A 27033-nucleotide genomic window follows, 5' to 3' on the forward strand; every position below is an offset into this window, starting at 1 on the left:
ATCTTTTAACTACTTGCAGAAACAACAGATATACTAAGCACCACACAATCACTGAAAATAACTTGCTTGCTTGATTTCAACACAAGTTTACATAAATTGTACATTGATTTTGATACAAATAAATACTTTTCTTTCTTTAAAAAAAAAAACATGATCCTCACATACAATGGGTTTGTTTGGGGCTGTATTTATCATTCTCTTTACATCGCTGTCTCTCTTCAAGGTGCCATAAAATCATTCCATCCCCAAACATCATACAGGTGCCATTGATAGAACCCCTGATAGGTCCTCTATGTGTAAAGGCTTGGTCCTCAATTCTCTCTGCTCTGCTGGTCCTCTATGTGTAAAGGCTTGGTCCTCAATTCTCTCTGCTCTGCTGGTCCTCTATGTGTAAAGGCTTGGTCCTCAATTCTCTCTGCTCTGCTGGTCCTCTATGTGTAAAGGCTTGGTCCTCAATTCTCCCCGCTCCACAGTTCCTAGTCTTGATTGAATCTGATGTTGGTCTACTTTCCTTGGAGATGGTTTCCCTGCAATCTGGACCAGGCCTACAATGAATGAAGAAAAGCAAAGCAAAGAATGGCATTTTAAATCCTAGCAGATGGGACACAAAATTGATCCACAATGTAATCAATCCTGAATTATGCATCCATTTGAAAACATCAATTATCTTATCCATTCCTAGAGTACTTTTAAAAACATATATGTAAATATGTATGTAATATGTTTCTAGAGCATTCGGTTTTTTTTTTTAATATCAGCAAATTACAAAATTGCACATGCATAACATTTATCACATATTAATGTGAGGTAAAATTATGATATTAATGTAAAGGTGTAATGCATATTGAAGTCATAGCAGCAAGGTACAAGTTGTAAGTTGCATTCTCATTTCCTAAACATTAAAATTCTTGACAAACATATCATCCATTGGAATCATTGCAATAGAAATGAACAAGAACAGATCTCTGAAAATGTATTCTATAATCTTATCAACAGTTCTTCCAAGATATCCGAATGCCCTGAAAAGAGTTTGGGCACAAGTTGGTTCTCACACGAGATACACCAAGGACTGATAAAGTTATCAGACATTAACATCATGTGGCTTCAATTTGTCCGCCCTCTGTACAAATGAAATTTTTGTAAGATCACAAAGATGTACAGAGAGCAAACACATTGAAGAAAATTAATACCTAATATTTTCACCCTTCTGCTTAATAATCTCTAGCTTTCACCATTTGACTTCTCCGTACGTATCAACAAAGCTCATACATGAAAGAAATTTGTTTAAAGGGACATTCCAGACGATTTTCATAATTTCACATCATGTTGTACATAAATCGACAACTCCCTGTATAGATTTGTGGAATTTATTGTGGTTCTTGAGCAGAGAAACAATACTTTAAAAAACCTTAAACAAATTACACTGAACAAGGATGATGACATAGAAGGCTCACATATTTCAGAAATGATAGCAGTGTAATATTCCATAACAATACCGCTTGTTTGCTAGTTCACCTGTCTATAATCTATGCATGCCTTCTTCTTTAGTTCTGCTTCCTTGAGCCCCAACTCATTGCAATTTGTTCTATTTTTTGAAAATATTCTTATTCTTCATCCCAATTATCACAAATTCTGAAACTCTGTCCTCAGTATAACTGATTTATAGTTGTACAAATGTAAAAATTTGAGAATCACCCAGAGGTCTCCTTTAAGAAGGGAGATGATCAATTAACTCCTCGTAAATGTCAAACACTAACAGTAAATCTTCACATTTAATTGGTATCAGTCTATGGACACCATCAGGTAAACTGTATCATTAATGACTCTTTAATCATTCACTCATAAATTAGAACATGATTTTTATTGGCATGCTGTATGCTTCAAGTAGCACTGAAACAAAGTTATCCATAAATAACAGAGGTAAGAATTTTTAATTGTTAACAGACCATTATAACGGAAGAAGAAGTCTGGACAAAAGTATTGTTTTATTGCCTTCAGAAATACAACTCTTATCCCCTATCTCCAGTATATTTAGATGTAATGGCTATCACTTATACTTCGTTAAAGTCTGAACCGTCTGCACAGAATATCTTACGGCATTGTATCATCAAAAAGAAAAAGAGAATGTGAGGATTTCCCCTGTTTGTACAAGTACTTCCTCATTCTAGGCAGTAGCTAGTCTTGCTTCAAGTCTTTGGGCTGATTTACCCACTGTATGGCCTTGTACTTTGTCAGACGTAGGACAAGACTTTCTCCAGACAATATGACTGCTTTCCACTTTCTTCTCTTTTTCTTCTCCTCCTCCTCCTCCTCCTCCTCCTTCTTCTTCTTCTTCTTCAATCACCTCTTCTCCTTTCCCTTCTCATATTTATTATTATCATTGTTCTGTAATAAGCAAATAATCAACGTTGGTGAAGGTGATGGGACAAACTATCACTTCCGAGGCGATTTGGATGCAGCTTTAGATCTTTCCGAAGCGCAGCTGAGGAAAGATAGCGTACACATTCAGATCGCCGAGGAAGTGATAGTTTGTCTCATTGCCTGAAACTAAAAGTTGATTATTTGCTTTATATTCCACATCTAGGGTCCTAGAAATTCCCATTTTATTCCACATCTGAAACCGTTTTAGCTGTCTTTAGGTATCCTTAGGGCTTAGGCTACGTGTGCGCGTAGATGACAAAACAATGAATTTGCTGCGCGCACCTGCGGCACTGAAGTGTAATGCGTTGCACTGTGTACTATCAAGTGACCTAGGTCATATGATAGTCCACAGTGCAATGCACTTTTATTTCGCGCGTACTCATCTTGCGTTAGGACTGTGTGGACTGTGTGGAGATCAGCGAAACAAAAGGGACTATCAACATAGAGTGTAACAAACTTTTCTTCTCAGGTGATGTGATGGGCAAAACTACGCTTCATCACGTGATTAGCTCTGGACCAATCCTATTGCAACATTCTTAGTATGTGGAATATAATTGTACATATGTTTATATTGCTTTTAATTTCTGCTCTATGCTTCACTCTCATCAACATAATGATTTTAATATCATGATCCCACAAATATCATGATTGTTTTTATTAGTTTATTGTTGTCATTGTTATTTCACTGTTCCCTCTAAATTAAGTTTTCATTTAGCCTGAATTTTTATATCAAGGCTTAAAAATATAATTTGTTGTTGTTGTTGTTGTTGTTGTTATAGTTGTTGTTGTTGTTGTTGTTGTTGTTGTTGTTGTTGTTGTTGTAATTTTGTAACTGACACATCAAGACACAGAGATAGCACACCCACCGACATGAAAAAAAAAAGTCATAAAGAGCCTGGACTTGAGGCTAAGTGAAGACCGGTAATCCAGGCGACCCTGTCTGAAATGTACTGTACACAAACTTCCATTGGGGAAGTTTTAGGGGAACACCCCAAGTAGCCCCAAATGTTACCCTCACCCACCACCCAATCAATAAATGAAAAAAAAAGGAAAAAGGAAAAGCCATTGAATGTTTTTTTTTCTTTACTACTGGTATCATGAGCATGACTGATATACATCTCTTCACTGGCTGGGAGAAGTTAAGTCCTTTAGTCCCACAGGCAACGTGTCTACATACAATCTCACTAGCATTCTAGGAGACTGGTGCTAAGAGGGTTATAATGAGCCAGTTTCAAGTTCCACTTTGTGCGGTTTTTCATCTTTGCCAATTTTGCAAGTCAGACGCTATTTGCGAAATTAAAGACATGCGAAAATATTGACTCTGATCCCAATATGAATGTGATGTGCACGTAGGTGCCTATGCATCGTGTGCTGCACTGCACGATCGCGAATTTAATCACTCGCAAAATCATCGGGAAGTCCCGAGTCGCAAAAATTTAGTCTCGCTAAATAAATGGCGTATACAGTATCCCAGCAGGGTAAATTCCCAGAATGTTCTTGTTTTGTGGACACCCTACGAAGGGTGCTACTGGTACCAGGCAAGCTGACAAGGTAACAATTTACTGGTACAGTGGACAGATCCTAGATCCTAGAAGGGGAAGTACTGTTGTTTCCATCCACCTGGATACATAAATGTCACTGAATGTATCATTTCGCATTTTAATGTATCAACTGGTTTCAGTTTCAGCTCAAACAAAGCTACCCAACTGATGATTGTTACGGTTGAAAGAAAAGATCACAATGATGTAAGGAAACTATTCTCAAGTAATTGAAAGACCTTTTCATTTCATTTGTGGACTTGAAACATCACAGATTTATGAGGCTACATATCCTGGGAGAAACACTCCATCTCTTTGGTGAAGGAAATAAACACTGATAATTGACCACAAAGGTGTACTAGTACAAATATCCCCTTCCCAGTCCCATCTCTCTCTGGTTTAAAAGTGATATAATTGGAACTTCAGAGTTGAAGGTATTCTCCCCATAAAGTGCATTACACTAAATCAATCTCAATTCAAATGGGGGGGGGGGGGGGGGGGTTCAATCAAAAACAATCCTGGCTCAATGCCAAACAGGACATGTCTCTTGTTGGGATGGAGGGGCACATTTAAAGGGGAAGTTTCTCTAAAGTGGACTGAGTGAATGCAGCAAAATCAGTAGAACATTATATTCAGTGGCGCGTTTTGAGCAAAATCAGACAACCTGTTCAAAAGTTTTGCATTTTTAAAGCTTTAGCGCCACTATTGCTGAATGAGAAGACTACAACTGTTTGTGATGTACAATGTATGTGTATGTCACTGCAGAACTGCATGAAGAAAATATAAAGAGAATTCCATGAAACTTAACTTTCTAGCATAATGAAAGAGCATTAAACTTAATACCTCTTCCAGAAAGCAGAGAGAATAATATCTCCTCTAATAAATGTGAGTAACAAGTCAAAGGAATGTGTGCTTTTCAAAAAAAAAGAAAGGAAAAAAAAAGGATTTCACAGAGTTCCCTTTCTTTTTTATATGATTCTGCAATATCATGAATGAACATTAAGAAAAAACATTGTGAAATACTTGTGGGCCTTAAAGCTGATCTTTATCATTTTTAAATAGTTGGATGAAATGTATCTGTGTGACATACAGTTGGAAATTATAACTAATCATAACACTTGGAGTGAATTCACTGCCATGTGTGTCTTTTATATAACCAGCGTATGAAGTGGAGTCTTTGTACTTCAAAAACCAAAGACTCTGCTTATAAGGGTCCAATGCTGAGATCTACAATACAAGACACCTTCATGTACCGGTACATTTTTTTCCTCTCTCTCACAAATTCCCCCAATTAAGTGTACACAACAAACTCGAACACAACAATAACATGATATTAATCAACTTGACACTTTGCTTTCAGTGTATGAAATGAGCATGTTACATACAACATGCCTCAAGTCTTACTGGAAGTCAGGAAATACAACTCAGCTCTTGACATACACAGAAAAAAAAGACATCAGTTAATATCCTGTGCTCACTTCTATTCCTTCAAACACTAACCACAGACCAAGTTCCCTCTCATGTCATAACTGTCACTCTCAGTGCAATACACTCTCTTGTGGACATGACACACTTACGTTTTTGCTATTGTTGTTGTTGGTGTACTTTGCTCTAAAGTTTGTTCTCAAGCTTATTTTGAAGTTGTTGTTTCTATTTCATCTTTGTTCACAATACCATTTGATTAAAACACAAGCATTCACCCCCTAACACTAGATCTGAGAATACTTAGGCAGGTGCTCGGCGAAAATGTGTGTTATAATGTTGCTGAAAAGAATACACATTCACCTGTAAATACCAACTGCACCTGGTTCATAGAAGGCATTTTCCCATCAGCCCGATAAAAATCCAAAAATCAAGATATTTTTGGCAATCGCAAATTAGCGCGCTATTTCATATCCTATTCACAGCAGCCTAAAGAGAATTAGCCCAAAATTTTTTAAAGCTAATTTGACAGCAGTGAGCATGCGCAAACAGTGTCGGGTATACCAGGAGAGCGCATGCTTTCGGGTCACACATGCTAGGCATGATGGGATGCATCGCGCTAATTTCTTGAGGCGATTTCACATGATCAAATAGCGTGCTAGTTCGTTATGTTATCCCGCTATTTCAGAAATTTCCCGAGTTGGACTCGAGAAATTTTCTCGATAAGAGCTGTACAACTAGCGTGCTAATTTGTGTTCACATTATCAAATAGCGCGCTATTTCATGATCAGGTTAATTTCCCCAAGTCAAAACATCGGGCTGATGTGAAAACACCTTTATAAAACAGTTGTCATGAAACCCTGTCTAGGTTTTGAATGCCTCAGTTGCAAATCCATTTCAAGAGAAGGTCTGCAATGACCTTTATCTGCACATGCTCAGAATCATGGAACTGTGAACTGGCATATATTCTAGTTAGCGTAGTTTCACTAACCAGTATTTACATATGTAGATTAGCGTAGTTTGGTCAGCGTGACCGCAAAATTCTCGAGAATATAATGGCAAAACTTCCTCTGAAACTTCCTATCACATGATTAGATCCACTTCATGTTGGTTACACAGACTGTGCATACTTTCGGGTGCTGTTGCACATTGGCATGTTTTTATTTTCAAGGAGGGCACATGTTTTTTGCTCAAGTGGAGCACGCAAGTTAAAAACAGCCACTATGGGTAGTTTCACTTCACAGAAACTATGGGTAGTTTTGTTGGTAGTGTGACTATGTGCATAAACTTTTGGAAGTTTATCGGGAAGCAAGGAGAGTGTGAGAACTTCTTGTGTCTCATTTTCCAAGGTCATCAAACATTATTTATAGCTTCTGACCTTTCGAGCTTTGAGAATTAGGGGTTTCTGGGACGAACACTGAAATAGGGCTTTCTATAGCTCAGACAGTAGAGCACCGGGCTAGCAATCCAGAGGTGTCGGGTTCGAATCCCAATGGAATCCAACTTTCTTTGCTCATTTTCCACTAAGTAATAAACATTATTTCACACGTCAAACCTACGTCCAAGCCAAGATACAAATGTACACAGAAAGAATGTAAAATTTCAGCTGGAGTATCAAGATTTTTATATTGTGTACCTCATGTACTCTAATTGCTTGGTGGTTGCAAGACATTTTCATGAAGATAAATTCATACAGACAAAAAGAGACCAAATTTCCATGGAGAAAGGAACATTTCACACAGGCACACACACACAAACACACAAAAAACACATCTAATGTTGGTCTGTAATTTTTCTTTTCCAGGTCCTGAGGATTCTGCTCTCATTTCTTCTCTTTATAGGAAAATGCAGTAAAAAAAATTGAGGAGAATATTTCTATTTATACAAATCTCCATCTTTCAGCATATGATTGGTTTTGTTTTTGATTTTGACTTCTTTCTATGAGTAAATTGTGTACATGCCTGTGTTAACTTATATTCCATTTTCTGTTTTGTGTTTATTTGTGAAATTTTGCAAGTGCTCTGAGCATTGTGGGAAGAGTGCATCAAACATTCATTGTATTTTATTGTATTGTATTGTATTGTATGGTATGGTATGGTATGGTATGGTATGGTATGGTATGGTATGGTGTGGTAATGGTATGGTATGGTAATGGTATAGTAATGGTATGGTAATGGTATGGTATGGTATGGTAATGGTATGGTATGGTATGGTATGGTAATGGTATGGTATGGTATGGTATGGCAAATGTTGTATTGTATTGTATTGTATTGTATTGTATTGTATTGTATTGTATTGCATTGCATAGTATTGTATCAATTAGTTCTTTGATTCTTGGCTATTTGTCTATGACCATTCCTTTGTCTGGAAACGAAAGTAGGGTATCAAAGATGAGCAGGTGGTATCTGGACAGTAAAACGAAAGGTATGAGATGACCACTGACCATTGGTTTGTTCTTCTTGTCCACCAAGTCATGGGGGTACTGTCTCTCCTCATTCTTGACCGTGATCTCGGCGCCGTATTTGATGAGGAGGTCGATGACGCTGACGATGTGGCTCTCGGGGTAGTTGCGGCCAGCAATGAGGTGGAGGGGCGTGTTGCTGGAGTACGTACTCACCGCCAGAAGTTCCTGGGCATCATTTGACGAGTCGAGGAGAATCTCAATGATCTGAAGGTTGCTGGTGACGTTAGGATTCGGCGGCAGCTCTACAGCATAGTGAAGGGCGGAGTATCCACTGCGACTGTCCTGTGATCATACATCAAACAAACAAAAATCATGATGCATCGACTAATTGCTCTAAAACTTCTGCAGTAAATTGATCCGAGTTTAAGTGTACCTCTCAGGCCTTTTAAGCAGGTATCATAACATCTGAGCCTCATAGATTACAATGACTAACTTTCAATTTGGTACTTTGCAATGGCTCAAATTATGTTATAAACATTAATAATCCGGTGCCACCTTTTATTGCCCTAATGATAGGAAGCTGATAATTTAAGCAAGCACAGATTCTACAGCAATTTATGCATTTCTTAAGAGGCAGGTTTACAATTATTTCTCATTCAATCTGTCCAAAATAATTCTTACTATCAATTTTGTCCTATACCTTCAAACACTAATTTTGTAGTCATTACATTTGCCCTCGTAGTTCAAGTTTAAATACTCAAGGAGTCACATGATTGAGTTTTACTGGGGGGGGGGGGGTGCATAGTTGAAAAGTGACAGTATTCAATATGTCTGTGAAGAGATAGCAGAATTTATATGTACTGTCTTTAGACCTCAATCTGATAAGATTCCATAGACAAAGAGCTAACCTTGAAGGCGGGGTCAGCATACATTCCAAGCAGTTTCTTGACCGTGTCCACACTGTCCACTGTCTTGGTGACATAACGACACACGTTCCCGTCGTACACCTGTTCCTTTCTGCCGTGAGCCTGGATGGCACAGTGCAGGGGTGACATACCTGATGGGGGGGGGGGGAGAAGGAGAATTATATCTAAGGCCCTATCTCTTAAAGGCATAATTTACCATCTCCATAAGAGACAAAAACCCAGCCATAGTGCTTCAAAATAGTACTAGAATGTGAGTTTGGAATAGAAACACCTGCTGTAAAAATTTGAATTCGTATAATCAATGTGAAGTATTGTTTCATGCACAAAATGTGAGCAATAGTTATAACAAAAATGTTTCCAGACTAAACCATCTGGAGTTTAATATGCTTTGATGAGAAAAATACTGATATCTCCTTACATTTCAGGCTTTATTGCAAAAATATTATTTAGTAGGATGTTTTGTGATACAACAGACCTACACATATGCATCAAATGTGATATCTTGAACATTTGTTTAAATCACTGCTCCCAAAGGTAAACTGCACCTTAAAGAGATAGTACAGTATTGGTGGAGATGAGAATTGGGCTTTTAACTTTTTGCGAGATACCAAGAAAACACTTATGATATAGTACAGAGCATACCACTTTAAGAGGAATTCAAAGTTTGTTTGATGAAAATCGGGTTTGGAATGGATGAAACATCTAAAAACAAAGTAAAACAAAGCGATCGTAATAAAGTGTGGGTCCCACACTTTATTAGAATCGCTCTTTTTTGGATATCTCAGCCATTTCAAAACCAATTTTCGTCAAATAAACGTTGAATTCCTCATAGAATTACATGCTCTTTTATATTTCATAAGAGGTTTCTCATTATCTCACCAAAAGATGTTAGAAACCTGAAATTATGTCTCATCCAAAACTGTATGATCCCTTTAATAACCCTTTCTGTGCCAGGGACTTTGGACAGTGTACACTGCTCTGGAGATTTCTATGTCATCAGCACTCACAGCATACAAGGGGTTAATCACTTTTCTTTCATATTCTTGCACGATTGGAAATATCAGAAAATCAAACTGTGATTCTCCTCTTTAACCCATTGAAGACGAGTCCCGAGTATACTCGGGCAGGTGCCTATGGGAAATACATGTTGTAGCAAAATCAGTCCGTCCTCAATGGGTAAAGATAATATGGTAAAATCAGTCACTGCATTGATAATCCGTCTATTTCCTTATGTACTGGTTATCACACTAATGTAAGAAAATAGTACTATTAGAGATTACTCTCCACATTACTACATACTGGGTTTTCATTGGCCTAAGGGAGTTCCAAGGACCATCATTATCATGTTAACCTTTGATGTACTCTGGCAACTCACATCAATACAAATGAAACTGTACACATATGTTTCATGATACGTAGTGGTTATCAATGTGTTTAGTAATGTATCTATTTATGACATGCCAAGTTAAAATGATGATGATAATAACATTCACTATAAAGAAAACAATTCAAGCAACTGGACAAGGAAATTTTCTATATTGCCCATTTATTTGAAAAAATATCTGGCTACAGTTGAAAAAAAAAAAAAAGAGTCATTGAAATGCACATACTCCCTACATTTCAGTTCATTGATCATATCACATGATCATATCACATGATCATATCACATGATCATATCACTTGATCATATCACGTGATCACCACAAGTATTTGCTCACCATTCTTGTTCTCCACGTTGATGTTGCAGCGGGTGTGGTTACCCTCGATAAGACCACACCCGATAGCCGTGAGGGCATGTGAGTACCCCTTGGTAGCGGCATAGTGCAGGGGTGTGGAACCCTCCTTGTTAGCTATCATGACATCACCACCATGTAACACCAGTCGAAAGACCAGGTTTGGTTGGTTGGTTACTACGGCGATGTACAGCGGCGTCTGTTTAATAGGGGAACAACCATCAAACCATATTCAGTTAGAAACAAGCGCTAATGAAATGAACGAATAAAATGCTCTTAATAGAAAGAGGAAGTCTCTTCTTTAAGATCACAAGCAAAAATTCATTTTCTGTCATCCATCAAACAATGCATAATTTAAGACATAATTATCATCTACAGCCTCAAGACATTGACAGGTGGTACAGTGTTCTCTGGAATAAAAAAAAAATCACTCAAACTTTCCAGGGCGATGGAGAATATGGAACCATGTTTTGTTTTCATAGTTCTTAAAAGAATCATCAACTCAAACCTATTGCTAATCACTTGAAACATGAAACACTTCAAAGAACAATAAAACAAGCACAAAAATCACCAAACTCATAAGTCCTTGAGTCTGTCCTTGACCTGGATGTGTGAAGATGTTTTCACTACATACTTTCAAGAGGGAAACTAACTTCATGCTTTTTCAAAATTCTAAGAGCATAGAATAAACTAGCGAGTGATTAATTCAGGATACATGTGACTGTTTTTTTATTTGTATTAATGGCAAACATGGGTTACAGTGACTTTGGATTCTATTTATAAAGATATCTAGAGGAACAACCATAAATTCTGTTTTACTTGTTTACTTATTACATATTGTGTTTGTTTGTTTGTTTGTTTGTTGTTTGCATAGTTGGTTAATTCATTCCTGGATACTAACCTGCCCTAGCTTGTCCCTGATGTTGAGGGCATCTGCGCGGCCGGATTCGACAAGACGTTTAAGGATGAGGTTACAGAGGTTCTCATCCCCTTGGCTTATAGCAATATGGAGGGCTCTACAAATAAGAAAAGCAAGAATTGGGGAGGAGATGAGTTTTAAGTTTATTGATTCAAACGCCGAGATGAAAGGGTAGGAGGATGGAAGGGTGGTGGAGTGGTAGGAAGGGTGGAAGGGTAAGAGGGATAGTGGAGGGGTGAGAAGAGTAGAGGGGTGGTAGAGGGGTAAGAGAGAGGGAGGGATACGATGTGGCTTCTACATCAAGATCAGAGTTGATATTTTTGAACATTCTGAAATGCACAAATAGCATCCAACTTGCCAAAATTTTTGAAAATAATTTACAAAATATATGGCGTAAATTTCACATTTACTGGCCTAGTATGGTAAATGAGTGGTCCTACAAGAAAAGGATAAAACCTTTCCCTAACCCTTCCCCTCCCCATACACACTAGGTTTATATTCACAATGCCACTCACGTGTCTTCATCCTCATCCTGACCACACAAAACATCTAGTGGCATGTTGTTGACGATGTCTTTCGGGTCGGCTGGCGGACTGTAGGTAAGAGGCATTTGCTGCGGGTGTGGCTGGGGCTGCATGTATGGCATTATGTGTTGCTGTACCGGCTGCTGGGCCACTTGGGACTGTTGGTAGGCCTGGTTTCCAGTGTGGAGACCCTGGGTCTGAGCCGTGTAATTGTCAGCACTGGTCCTGAGTGCCTGCGCAATGTTGCTGATGCATTCTTCGTCATTCGAGAGGGGTGGAGAGTAGACGGGGTACCTGTCATCTTGTCCCCTGATGAGGAACTGTGTGTCAAAGGGGTAAATCACATCTGGGTGAGTTGGCTGCACACTGGGGTTGCAGATGAGGGTTCCGCTGTTTGTTGGCGTGCAGGTTGTGAACTGATTCTCATGGGGAGGTGAGGAGATCCCGGAGTCTCCAGAGATGTTGGAGCCAACACTTGGTGGCGGGCTGATGGCAGATTCCAGGGAATATGGAGAGTTTGGTGATGTTGACATGGCAGATGGGGATGGCTGGGATTGGCTCGGAGAGGGCGCTGTGTGCATGCTGTTATTATCAGGGCTGAAGGGGGCTGGGCTACCACCTGACACAGACGAGATGTCAGACGTTGGCGAAACTGGAAAAATGTATTCGGACTCTGTTGGTAAACGCTGTGGATTGTGCTGACTTCTTGGCATGTTGTCTATCGTGTGTTCCACAACAGTTCCTCTGCTGTGGGTGTTGTACACAGTCACGACTTTCCTGCAGGACGGCATACCAGGTATGGCTACCTTCTTGCCTTCTGGTCGCAGGGAGTGGGGGACTTGACTCTGAGGGTAGGAGGGTGAGAGGACAGGTTGATAGATGGTACCGTGGTGCTGCTGCTGCTGTACGTACATAGTAGGCTTTGGGTAGGGTGCCATTCTCTGGTAAGACAGGGAGGGATGGGTGGGGCCCTTAGCCGTCAGTTCACTGGATTTGGTCTCGCTCAGGACACGATCCCCAAACCTTGGTTCCGTACTCTCCCCAGAGAGGCTAACCTTCTCCATCTTTGCAGCAAGCCCAGACTCATCCAAGTTCTCCACCACGTCTCCAAAAATGGCAGGTCTTGAGCCCAACCTTGCTGGAGAACTCTTCCTCCTCTGCATCAAGTGGTCAAAGTGCTCTTCAATTTCCGTCGCCAGCGATCCCTGGTTCCTGATTGGACCGTACTTCTTGGACAGACCCAGTATTTCCACGGAGCTGGCCCTGCGCTTGTTCTTGAATTCCTCTCGCTTCTCAGAGGCTGACATGGTCTTGGGATCAGGGGCAACTTTGTCTCTCTCCTCCTCATGGGCCTGGCTGTTCTCCGAGTTGGACTCTCCTTCAGTCTCCTCCATCACCTTGTCACCATGACAACCAGATTCCTGTACAGGGGATGCTGCTCCATTCTCCTCAGTGTGTGGACTGCTCAGTGAGGATGCCTTCTCTGCCTGTTCCGGAGTTGGAGTTTTGCAGTCGGCTTCAACTTCTCCATTCTTATTGGGTGCCATGCTGCTCTCACATTCACCTGGTAGTGGGATAAATAAAAAGAAACAAATAATCCGTGTTACAAGGAGTGAGATGAAATTAAATCGAATTTCACATTAATGAAACCAGCCATGATGTATTATCCTGTAAAGGGGGCACTTGATTATGCAAGATAGTAAAAATGCAGCAAATACCAATGAGTGAGCATACTGTCGGCATCAGAGTTGAAATTATCAGATTTGTATTGCACCTAAAGTCAACTGAAGTTGTTGCCACGGTGATGTTGACGTGTTTTCCTTCTGCTTATCCTCATTCTGTTTTTGTTTTGTTTGTTTTTTGGTTTTTTCCATTTTGGCCAATCTGATTTGTCTACAGACAAGATTTCCTTTGACTCTTTATCAGAAATTGAGACAGCAAACCTGTGGTATATTTGGAAAACTGTTTCTGTTTATTTGAGTTTGCTCCAAACACTGGCATAGAATTGAAGATGGAATAGGATTTTACTTTTTAAGAGAACCTTTATCATACATGACATCTTGCAATCTTACTACCATGGATACAAACTTTTCTCCTCAAATGGTTTATAAATACCATCAGTTCATCACTGAACTGCAGCTGTAGCAATGGAAATCAGAGATATCAAACACAGAGCAAAACAAACAACTGTCAGTTTTAACTGCCAGTTTCACAGATCTTAATATAAAGCCTTGTTGACAACTATGCATCCAATGTATGTGTCCCTCTGTAAAATGAATATAAACACTATGTGCTACATACACGTTGTGCTATAATATGTGAGAATAGAGAACCTGCACGTGATATTTTATGGTTCAGTTCCTGTTTCCAAAAAGCGGGTCATGAACGGTAAAACTGACACTTCCCTTCTAGGCATGAATCAATTCCCGTGCCACTATGTACACACACCTTCCTAGGAAGTATGAATCAGTTCCTTAGACTCTGTGGCTCGGCAATATAGTCACAAATCTCTTGCTACCCAGCAGCTATCACAAAACACTTTAAAACTTGCGAGGTTCCACATCTGGACGAATGCATGCCTACAGTCGCCACTGTAGACCTCGTTGGCATCAGGCCTACATGTAGCAAAACCTTCACAGGTTCTTGCAGCTGTCACAGTAGAAAAAGAACTTGCTTGTGAACACGCATAGCTAAACACATTTCCTGATATACAGCTGTAAAGATCAAAAGAAAACTTGAATTGTGTTTCATCAAGCGCTTTCACATCAAATGTCCCTCCACCAGTCTTGGATGTGGGTTGTTTTCTGATCAAGTTTTGCTCAATTCTGAGTTAATAGTTGTAATCTGACCCCTTCACTCTCATTCTAAAGCTACACTGTATGTTCATGAGGGAGGAGAATCATCAATCCAATACGATATCTGATGATAAGAGCTTAAAACGTACAATGATCATCCACATAATACCTATTCTTGAAGATCTTTCTTTCAAGCAAGGGTCCCACTTGATGATTAAAGTTAAACCACAGAAAAGAAAGTGTCATGATGACCAAAGAACTACAGTGTACATTGTAGTTAACAACGTTTGTACAGAATACTTTATAAATTTTGAAGCAGTGCTAGTGATAAACCAGATACCGGTAATGCAAGACTATGTACAGAAGTGTGCTGCATGCAGTGTGTAAAGTATTTGTGTTTAGCATGTTCATCTGTAAGCTAAGGGGGAATAGGGTTCACAGACAGATCACACTCACTTTTGAGTTTGTAGATTATCGCGTCTACTCGACTCAAAATTACAAGTGCCCCCCCCCCCTCCCCCGGGCATCCTCTGGATAGAGCATAAACCATAAGATATCTTAGTGCTGAGTGGAGTTGTAATCTTTGACCAATCTTAAAAATAACAAGGAAAAGTAGAAATTACGCGGTGCGTAAAATATGTCCCCGCCGGAAGTAGCATTTAGTAGCAAAATGTACAATATCGGTAAAAAATCAAGGTCAAAGGTCAAAGAAGTCAAAGGTCAAAATTCTGTGTAGAAGTTTTGAAGCCCTCACCTAGTGCCATCACATAAAGCAAACGGAATCGAAATCGGGTTAGAAATGGCGAAGGAGTAGCATTTTGTAGCCAATGTACAATATAGGTCAAAAATCAAGGTCAAAGGTCAAAGAAGTCAAAGGTCAAAATTCTGTGTAGAAGTTTTGAAGCCCTCACCTAGTGCCATCACATAAAGCAAACGGAATCGAAATCGGGTTAGAAATGGCGAAGGAGTAGCATTTTGTAGCCAATGTACAATATAGGTCAAAAATCAAGGTCAAAGGTCAAAGAAGTCAAAGGTCAAAATTCTGTGTAGAAGTTTTGAAGCCCTCACCTAGTGCCATCACATAAAGCAAACGGAATCGAAATCGGGTTAGAAATGGCGAAGGAGTAGCATTTTGAAGCAAAATGTACAATATAGGTCAAAAATCACGGTCAAAGGTCAAAGAAGTCAAAGGTCAAAATTCTGTGTAGAAATTTTGAAGCCCTCACCTAGTGCCATCACATAAAGCAAACGGAATCGAAATCGGGTTAGAAATGGCGAATTAGTAGCATTTTGAAGCAAAATGTACAATATAGGTCAAAGGTCAAGGTCAAAGGTCAAAGAAGTCAAAGGTCAAAATTCTGTATAGAAGTTTTGAAGCCCTCACCTAGTGCCATCACATAAAGCAAACGGAATCGAAATCGGGTTAGAAATGGCGAAGGAGTAGCATTTTGAAGCAAAATGTACAATATAGGTCAAAGGTCAAGGTCAAAGGTCAAAGAAGTCAAAGGTCAAAATTCTGTGTAGAAGTTTTGAAGCCCTCACCTAGTGCCATCACATAAAGCAAACGGAATCGATATCGGGTTAGAAATGGCGAAGGAGTAGCATTTTGAAGCAAAATGTACAATATAGGTCAAAGGTCAAGGTCAAAGGTCACAACTGAAATTCTGTGTAGAAGTTTCAAAGCTCCCATGTAGTGCTATCATGTAAAGCAAACAGAATTAAAATTGGCTCATAAATGACAGAGAAGTAGCAAATTGAACATTTTGATCACACACGGACGCACAGACAGACGGACGGACAGACACACGGACACACACACGTACGGAGCCCGTTTCATAGTCCCCTGCTCGAACTCGTTCGGCGGGGACAATTAAGAGATGAAGGGAATTCCACAAAAATTCATTTTTCCTGAAAATTACACATTCCATCAACTTGATACTGAGGGATGTTCAGGGTAGCAATTATTCCCCCTGCTTTCTAAAAGCGGTTTAGTCAAGTGCTCTTTCATTAAAATGCTAGAAAAGTGAATTTTTGTGGAATTCCCTTCATATTAGTTACGTTCAGACGGGAGCCCTTAACCTCGAAGTTAGGAAACTTCGAGGTTAGAGCTTGTAGTTAGGGACCGTGAAGACGCACTCGTAGTTAGCAAACCTCGAGGTTTGCTCGAAGTTTCGAGCCACGAGAAATCTTATGGTTAGCGCTCTAACCACGAGCCGCGGGGGGTCCCCACTCGTAGTTAAGCACCGTGTGGACACAAAACACAACGAACTCTAAGTTAAGAGTGACCTCGCCGTAAACTCCGGCCCCCACAATTTCCCTCTGCTTCCGGGTCAACCTCCCAAACGTACACCACAAATACAACACACGTGAAAAACCTATGACGCATGACACAACAGCATCATCTTTTCTTCCCATGTGCTTGATCTCTGAAACTGAACACATCGAACTCGCTATCAAACTGTATTCTATATTCTTCTCCGACGCTAAAAAATGTTTTCGACGAATATCTTCATAAAGGCATAAAGTCATCAGTGCAGTGCTATCTCTGCATACCATGACAGAGAAAAAGAGTCCCCGTAAGCGAGTCCAACAGGGTTCGACTAGAATAAATAGACGCCTTGTTACAGTGTGGGCTGAAACTTCCGGTTTTGTGTTTTTAACATCGAGTGGGACCCACTCGTAGTTACGGGGGGCAGAAGCTTAACCTCGAAGTTTCGTAACCTCGAGGTTAAGATTCGTCGTGTGGACACACGTCGTAGTTAGGGGGCAAGAGCGAAACCTCGAGGTTTCCTAACCTCGAGGTTAGGGCCTGCCGTCTGAACGTAACTATTTTCTTTTAAATATCGTTGTCCACACATACATCATAACCTCTAGTAGTCTCCTCATCCAACAGTTCCAATACCAAAACTTTAAAAATTCATAACTTTGCATCGACTGTCCGATTTTCCTCAAACATTCACTGATGTGTTCTAATGTTGCACTCAATCCACATTAATGTACCGTATGTCATGTGAAGCTAATTTATGCTACAGTTGAGGAGGTGGAGCCGAGTTTGACCTTTCCTCTTTTTCCGTTGACTAACAGCCTCCCTGTGAATCACATGTTCTGTTTTGAGTGTAATACAGTAGCTAGGAACTGCATCTTTGATTGATTGGCCATGGTCTTCATGACACAGTAGCCCTTTGCAATTACATGAAATTTATCATTTCAAACTAGCAGTCAGTGGGAGAGCCATTTTAGGGTCTGACCACTGATCTGTACATCTTCACAGGTTTAGAAACATGACAACAAGAATTACGGTACATGAAGGCAGTCTGAGAGTGGACTTTGTCCACAGCAAGTCCTTTGTTCTGTGATCCAAATAACACTGTGGTTTGTTTTTACTGGGTGTCATCAATGTCTTGAAACCAAATGTCATTGAATGGGGTTCGCATAATTTCACTGTTCATATCCTAAGCACACACAGGACTACTTGCTTTCTATTCCAACACTTTGCAGAGGGTTTTACAAAGGTATTTTTCTGTATTTTACAGTAAATAATTACCATCAAGTGCCATGGAAATTAAAACGAAAGTTGATAGAATACATCAAGGGTGGTTGTTTGGTTTTGTTCACGCACTACACAAAGGGTTGATTTAAAAATATGCAGTGTTATCTCATTTCTTGACACCATAGAATGACACTTTATGAACATTTTCTTCATGTCGCACTTCGTTGAGCTTTAAAGAAATGCAATATTTCATGAATTTAACCATGTGTGAAACTTCAGCAAAAGAACACTCATGTTTGTGAAATCATACGCGAGCCACATTCACTGAAATGGGGCACATTGTAAGAATTGTCAACAAACTTTCTTTGCACACACTTCTAAGGAAAGACATAAAAATCATATTATGTTTCATTTCTTTATAAAGTCAGCTATTAGTCATAAAGTGAACACATACTAATTCATCAAAGAAAACAGTCAAGAGACTCAATGTTGTTGCTATCCTGCATTAGCATTGGGAGAGAAATTGTTTGTAAAATGTAGTGCTCAACTCCCGTCCATTCTCCTTTCAATGGCTTGAGGTCAATATCATTTCAAATATCAAGACAAGACAGGCAACATTATTTACTCCCGATACCCAATACTAGTTTCTAAACTCATTTCACTCGTTGTGCTGAGTATTTTTTTCTCATCTTTTTGTTTCATCGTAATAGTATTGTGAAGGCCTACGTGTACCGTATGTGTATGTATTACGTTGATTGTACACTGTTTTCTGTACACATGTACATCGTACTGACTTGTTGAAAAACAGCCTAACGGCTGTCTGCAAGTATTTTAACCCGTGTATGAATAAAACAACAACTCATTAATTAATCAGCATTCCAAAATATCACAATATTGACCTAGGTCAAACAAATTTGAAAAAGATAAATTATACAAGTTGTCTCTAGGGTATTACTCGTGAGTCAAAATAAGAGTTCACAAAGTAACATTTGCAATAATCTTTATACAAATCCTGTATACACTAGATGTAAACTCATCATACAAGCCTGTAACAATAACTAATACAAGGTGTACTGTATGTGTATGTTGCATGCTCACAACAAATGTATCACTATGCCTTTTTCATACATTGTATGATGAATACGTGTGTGCATTGTGTAGATCTTACCATGAGATGTGAAGAGATCTGTGGTTGATAGCTTTTCAAACATCTAACAGGGCATTCAGATGCCAAACAGTTATACTAGAACGGTATAGCTATACCAAAATGGTATAGCTATATGATGAATTTATACGTCTGAACACTGACTAACGAAACAACGTATGTATAACAAAACGACGTGTAGTGAAACGACGGTCAGAGCATCATTTTGAACTAGAACTTGGTAATGAATCAGAATTCCATGTGCGTCTGAACGTATGATGACCATAGAATGGTATACCAAAGTAACTGGGCAGGACTTATGGGAGTACGCACGAAAGGTGACCCCACAGCTGTCACTCATGACTATAAAAGCATGCGCAGTGGGAAACTGCACATCTATCCCCAGAACGGTCGAAATTAGTGTCTGAATGGTCTGTCGGCTATACGATGATTCATGTTGTTTCAGTTTCGAGTTTTGGTATAAAATGGCATGCGTCTAAATAGGGGGTAATACACTGCTATTGAGAGCCGCTGAACAATGCAATCATTCCAGGCACATTGATGTGTGGTCTTGATTTTAATGTCCTCTTTGTCAAAATAATGATCGATGGGATCTACAATTACCTCTTTTGAGGGTACTGGAAATAAAACCAACGTGAAAGTTTGTTTGTTTGTTCATCCATCCAAGAAGATGGCTGGATAGCCCATATTCAGCTCAGACGCTAAGCTGGTCTTCCATGGGGTCCAGTTGATGTGAGGCGGGACCACTTCACCAGGTTAAACACCCTGCTCTTTGCGATGAATTATGAATGAGGCGGGATCTTTTACATGCATGAGTTGTGCTTCTCTCATACACGGGACCTCCATTTTACAAAGTGTAAATGTCCTATCCGAGGGAGGGTATGATAAAACACAACATTGCTCAGTCCAGACTCGGGTTCAAACCCAGGTCGCTTGGGTCGGAGGCAAACGCGCTACCGACTGATCCAACTCACCACCCTAAGTCATGCACAGCATTTCATAACAAAGTTTTATTGATCTCATGCAAAGTACTCCCACCCATTTCTTCTCATTTTATTTACTTGTTGGTTGTTAAGTGGGTTTGGTTTGTTTGTTTGTTTCTGTCCCCATAATGTGTGTTTTTTGTTTTAGGGCAAGTCCAAGATAATGTCCCCTCAGATGCTCAAAGTTCATCTTGATTTAATCAAAAAGTTATTGATATCATGTTGTAGCCAAAGAGTTAAATTATATATTTCCAGCAAAGAAAATATTTAATTATGCAAATTTATGCAAGAAATATGGCCTTAATTTGCATAAATTAAAGACAAACCTTACGTATGGGACAAATTAAAAATATTCATCTAAAATCAGTTGAATTTGTCCTTGACCTAGTTCCTTTATGGACATGACCCCTGTATGAGCTAGTATAATTTCCAATAGGTAAGACAAGGTCAGCACATTAATTATGCAAATTATGCTCTTTCCCAGAACGAAGTGTCCCATACGTAAGGATTTGAGTATGTTTTTTTAAGTTTTTTCTGAAAATTTCCAACATTGACCAATCATACTTTAGGAAGTTCTAATTTATTCATTTTAACTCCAGATTAGCAAAACTAAATGTGGAAATTTAATTAGTCCTTCATCTTAAAACTAATTAAAGTTTGCTTACGTATGGGACAAATGCCTTACGTATGGGACATTACATGCAAAGTGAATGGGAAAACTGCCTTTTGACAGGGATGCTATATGTCCTTACATTTGTTTGGTTAATGGTTATCTTTGCACCTACTCTGAAGGATATGTCTATATATATACCTCTCCTACTTAGTTGACTTCAGGGAGAGTGTAAGAACAGCATTATTGAGTCATTCTATGATTAAGAAAGGAAAATAAAGAATAATCATTTATACTTGTATTTTCTTATTTTCATTACAGGCTGTGCAGCTGGTCTTCAATTAATATTCCTCCTTTTAACATTTTGATATTGAACATTTTCTTAATTCAGTTATCATTTTCAACTTTACCTCTCTACAAAATGACTTTGTCCTAGAGAATGGGATTTTCTAAGTGTCATTTTAGGTGCAGTACACTGTTCAGCATGTACTACAGGCTGTACAGCCTAAAAAGGGAAATCAAAACAATTGTGCTTATGGTTCTCATCAATGACAACATTACAGGTCTTACTGAAAAGAAAAATCACTTGAGGTGACAGCAGGTAACTTTGTCATTGCTTGAGTTGATAGCAAAGGAAAAACCCTACAAGAATACTTTCTATTTTGATATGATGTTTAATATTTCAACTGCACACCCTCAGAATACGTCATGACTTATCAAGGTCATGAACATAATTTCTGAAAATCCTGTAAAATGAAGACTATAGTTTACATTTGCCATGAACCACAATATCAATACTGGTTCTGTGGTTGGAGTGCTAATAACACAAATTACACAAACAAATAGGGAATTCAATTTTCTTTTCTATATTGCGTTTGAAGAGACAGATGTGCTCTGAGACACCTTAATCAACTCATACTTACTTTGTACCCCACATCTACACAATTATCAACAAGCATTGCAATCTCATAGTGTATGATCAAATTAGGTTATTAGAATTTATCAAACTTGTAAGTTTCAGATCAGTGAGTTACTTGAGTGTTTCAAATCTAGAATTACATTTTCTCTTAAGATTTAAATGTACAAATTATAATCTTTCCTGTATCACTACACAAGCATGTATGTATGTACAAAGTACAAACACAAATTTTGTCGTCTTTGGTTTCATAGACCTGAAGCCAAGCAATTTGAAAAAAAAAAAAGCCAGCATTGGCACATACATTCTTCTATCTCTTTGTTCTACCACGGCTTTTAAACTCTAAAAGTTTCATTAAAATTGGATTGATTTTGCAGAAGCTAAAATTCACATGGCAAAACATGATGATTACAGAGCAAAATTAATTACTCTTGTTGTTGTTGTGTTTTGTGCTGCATTTCAAACAATTACAAAGCTCTATAAAAACTTAGACAACTTGCAAGGTAAGCCTAAAACTGCTGAAAGTACCCACTTCAAACTGTATGTGCAAATTACACTGTACATGACATTTGATTTTACAGTTGAAATTATCAAGACTACAAATTAGTCATGGTACATGTGCATGTATGCTACATCAAGGTCATAAGCTAGAATTTGCACATTTTTTTTTCATTTGATAAAAAATATTGACCAGAGTATTACAAATGGGCTAGAAATAGAGACTTGTCAGTATACTGTATCTGTATGTGTAGACATCATGAGGACAGTGTTAATGCATGACGGAATCCAAACTAAGACATTGTATTTAATTGTAAATTGGTAATTACTTTTATTTGTCTTATTTTAGCTTTTGTTAGGTATCTGAACCGGGAAAGTACCCACTTAGAAGTCTGTTTCATTTGTTACATGTTGTAGTATGATTTGTGGAACTGAATATGACACTATGGGGAAATTTAAAGTCATTCCCATGAATACACTTGTGCACTAAAGACAAATGTCCCATACGTAAGTTCAGCCATGTCCCATACGTAAGGTGTGCTTTCATTAATTAAACCAACTTCATGAAAATATGCGCCATTCTTTTGCAGTGAAACTTTGCTGAAAGATACTTCAGTATTGTACCTTTCTTCACTTCTAAACAGAACTTGATCAGTAAGGTACTTTCAGAGAATTTTCAATTCAAACTTTATTTTGAAAAATCCAGTTTTTCTCTGGTCCCATACGTAAGTTGCCATATTTTTCTTAATAAAATAATTAACCCAAGGTCAAATGACATCAAACTTTAACACAATATTCTTTTCAGGGCTACCAGTCCTCCTGATGATAAACAGTAAAATCCAAGTGCTCCTTCATTACTTTTCAGAGGTTTGAAATCTCTGAATGTCCCATACGTAAGGTGCGCGATATCTTGGACTTGCCCATTATTGTTGTTGTTTTTTTACTACTACAGACTTTCACTCTCATGGGCAGATCCTGATCAGAGTCAAAGAAGAAATGGGGAAAATTATGATTACACATCAACAATTGTTCCATGGAAACTTCACCTGGTCTATCTGAGCTATTTAACTTGCGGATAAAGAAGTTAATTTTTAAAAAGAAAAAAAAAAAGAAGATAAAGAGACAGTCATCTAAACTCTAGTACACCAAGTTGCTATTCCTGCTGAGTCTAGCTCAGGCTATCAGTGCACTCGCAGAAGGAAAGAGACCCAGACTTTTTTGCGGCATGAAATTTTCGCGAACTGCCACTGGCATTCAATGCATATAGTGTAGACAAGAACTTTTGCATGCATTTTAATTTCGCGAATCTTAGCGCTCGCGAAATTCGCGAAATTAAAATGCACGCGAACATTCCTCGTTTTACAGTAACATGACATGTTGCCATTATATACAGATACCATGTAGTAAATTGTTGGGGGATACAGATGTAGCATATTAAATGTTTCATCTGAAGGGTTTGAATTGCTATTGAGGAAATCGAAAATCTCCCCAGGATAGCACATTTCAAACGATAGCCACTTTGTAACCCATTTTTGCAGTATAACCATCCTGTGCAAATACAGTCAAACCTGTCTATAGCGGCCATTCAAGGGAAATAACAAAAGTGGCCACTCGTAGACAGGTGGCCATTATAGACAGGTCAGTGGCCATTTTGAATTTCAACACTTGGGATATGGGATTTTTTTTGTGTACATCATACATGTAAGTGTACTTCATTTTAAATTTTCTTTTAGCTTACTAGTACTTATAGAACTGTTCTTTTGATAAGACTTGGTAGAATTCACACAATGAACGAAAAAGCTCACGTATTCACGGCTGATTTAATGGTTCAGCTAAATTTTTGTGGCCGCTGTATATGCAGTTACATACATTGTATTCACCACAAGATACAAAATGAGTGGCTGCTGGCAGTGTTCTAAAGGCAGGTGCCCACTATATAAAGGGTTTATTACAGAAATTTCGTGCGGGGGATTTTTCAGTGGCCGCTAGAAGCAGGTGGTCACTATAAACAGGTGGCCACTAAGACAGGTTTGACTGTAGCTTGCTTTGTAACTGTGCACGATTTTGCATGAAGCTTTGGTGTCGTTGCACCTCAGTTGTGCAATGTTGTTTGCTCTCAAATCACAATGTGCTACTTCCCTTGTTTGCCATAAATTGTTTGTACAAATTCATGCGCAAAAATGTTCTCCCATGGGATGACAGTACAAATGGTCTGTTATCATGTGATCATGTTTATCCAATCAGCCACTGCTATTTGATGACTCATGAATATGATATGCATGATCACATTCTTTCTACTCTACATGCTCTGTGAAGGCCAGGGAGCAGCAAGTACTGGAATTTTGCTGCACATGAGGACTGCCGGATGGGGTGGAGCAGTTGGGGGTCAGGGGATGAGGTCGGCGGAAAAGGGGTTACAGTTGGGAGTTTTAGTAACTTTAAGAGGTAAATTGTACAATCCCGTGCATATGCTTAATTAAAGCATTATTTATAAGGTTTTAATTTTTTTACTTTAGATCTCACTTGATGAAAGTAAAAGACCTAAGATTTTTCCAAAATGTGACTTTTGGTGGCTGGAAATCCATAATTACAGAGTTTGATTGTTTGTTTGTTTGTTTTTTTGTCTGTTTGTTTTTTGTGAGGCATCAGAAAAAGCTTGTCACTAAATGTAAGGCTTCTGAGTGTGAGGTATGAGGAAAAAAAACTGAAGTGAATTTCATGCAGCCTAGACTACACTAGTAGACACTTGGTCTACTGCCTGCATCTCAAACAATACTGTACTGTAAACAACTACCTCTTGGAAGATTCTAACCCCGGGACGCTCCGTATACACAGTTACACACTGTGGGAGCGTCCTGAGTCAATAGAGTGCTATATCGGTAAGCTTGAAAAACATACACAGTCTGTCACAGATTTTCGCACCTCCGTAGGTTTCGAATATCACGAGGAAAAAACGTACTTTTATAGTATACATAAGATTCTTATCTAATTAATACCCTTCGTTCACCTTGTTCTTGTTCACATTGGTCCAATGATCTTGAAAAAACGTTTTTTTCACGGCCATATACGGGTCCGTAGTCCTAGCTCCCCATCCCATTCACCATTTTCGAAATCAGTATGCAGTACACTGCGCACGTAAATATTCATGTGCTGGCGGAGTCGCAATGCGTTTAGCCTTCTGACAAGGCGTGCGCGCGCGCACCCACCCAGAAAGCAACGCATTATACAGCAAGAGGGTTTGCCAACAGTATGATAAGGCCTTGCCACAAAGCTACACGACTTGATGGCCAGCGCATGCGCACAAATCTCAAATCCATTTACTGTATAAGATGTAGTTCTCCCGAGTTCCTCTCGACCGAGTCGCATTTAACTCATCAAACCGAGCAGAAAGGGACTATTACCAGAACCAAAAGTTGAACGCAGTCAGTCTTCAACATTACATATTCACCTGTAAGTCTTCATATTGCGGAATTTTTGCGATTTCATATTGATTTTTAGGCGCTATACTTCGCCTGTCATGATCATGTCTGCTACAATGCGCAGCCCCAACACTGCGTGTTGGGGCTGGTGGCAGTTAGGAAGATTCATGATAGGGGCCTACTCACACTTGGTACTAGTCTGTTGTTGTTTACGTTTAGATCATCCAACAAGAGTACACGTAAACTTATGGGAACAATCAATATTAATCATTCTGTCGAGGTTTACAAGTCTAGTGTTTTTGCACTGAGACTTTGTCTATTTATCGCCACTGATCATAATGGTCTACATTTATTGGTTTTTTTCACATGCACATCAAACAATTTACATTCATATACTAAGTAATTATTGTAATCATGTGAATAATACACAGAGCATAGTCGCTTACACACGGCTTCCGGATGATCTCTGACTCTGATCTGATCGAGCTCTGCACACATTCTATCGAGGTTCATACGTCTAGTGTTTTTAGCACTGAGACTTTGTCCATCGCCACTGACCATAATGGTCTACCTTTATTGGCTTTATTCACATGCACATCAAACAGTTTACATTAATAAATAGTTATTGTATTATACAATAACTTCACACAGCCCAGTGCAGTGGCCCAGTCGCTTTCACACGGCTCGCGGCTTCTCTGCTGAGCTCTGCACACATTCTACGTTAGTGTTTTTTGCACTGAGAGTTTGTCCATCACCAGTGACCATAATAATGGCAATGGTCTACCTTTATTGGCTTTATTCAAAATGCACATCAAACAGTTTACATTCACAAATCAATAACTACACAGTGTCCAGTGGCCCAGTCCCTATACACACGGCTCGCGGCTTCCCTGAGCTTTGCTGCACGATTATCATCAAGTTCGCACAGGACAGAAGTACTGCACTACGCCTACGTTTGTACTCCTTATTTGCATGCATGGAAGGGGAACTGTAGTTCGCATAGCCATAGAACTGCGTATACATTCGCCTCAGCTCTAAAGAAAATCATATTGACACTACACAATGCGGGTAAATTGCATTACCTTTGCGTGTACAGTCGTTACAGTTCGACTTGGTCGGCAATGTCGATGTTTGATGTGGTAATTCCTCTGAAATAATGCTGCAAACCGGCTTAAAAGCACCGTCTCGTAAATGTGTGTTCTCTACAGCTCCGATTGATGGCATATTGGCAGCGTGAGCTGGCGAAACAATTGCGATTTTTTCAGGAAAC

The 27033-nt window shown here is 39.1% G+C and overlaps 1 protein-coding gene across 1 annotated transcript; it reads right to left on the reverse strand.

The window, feature by feature from the left end:
• Window positions 1-363: 363 nt before the first annotated feature.
• LOC139728111 (uncharacterized) lies at window positions 364-27033 on the reverse strand. Its single transcript, XM_071639109.1, has 7 exons — window positions 26846-27033; window positions 11879-13451; window positions 11346-11460; window positions 10430-10643; window positions 8694-8842; window positions 7825-8127; window positions 364-545 (listed from the first exon to the last, which is right to left on the reverse strand). Exons 1-7 carry the CDS (start codon window positions 26985-26987, stop codon window positions 504-506), a joined length of 2538 nt encoding a protein of 845 aa, XP_071495210.1. The 5' UTR covers window positions 26988-27033; the 3' UTR covers window positions 364-503.

This window comes from Diadema antillarum, unplaced genomic scaffold, assembly GCF_040938485.1.
Source record: "Diadema antillarum isolate AM-2024a unplaced genomic scaffold, OU_Dant_1.0 scf00000001, whole genome shotgun sequence".
Lineage (NCBI taxonomy): Eukaryota > Metazoa > Echinodermata > Echinoidea > Diadematoida > Diadematidae > Diadema > Diadema antillarum.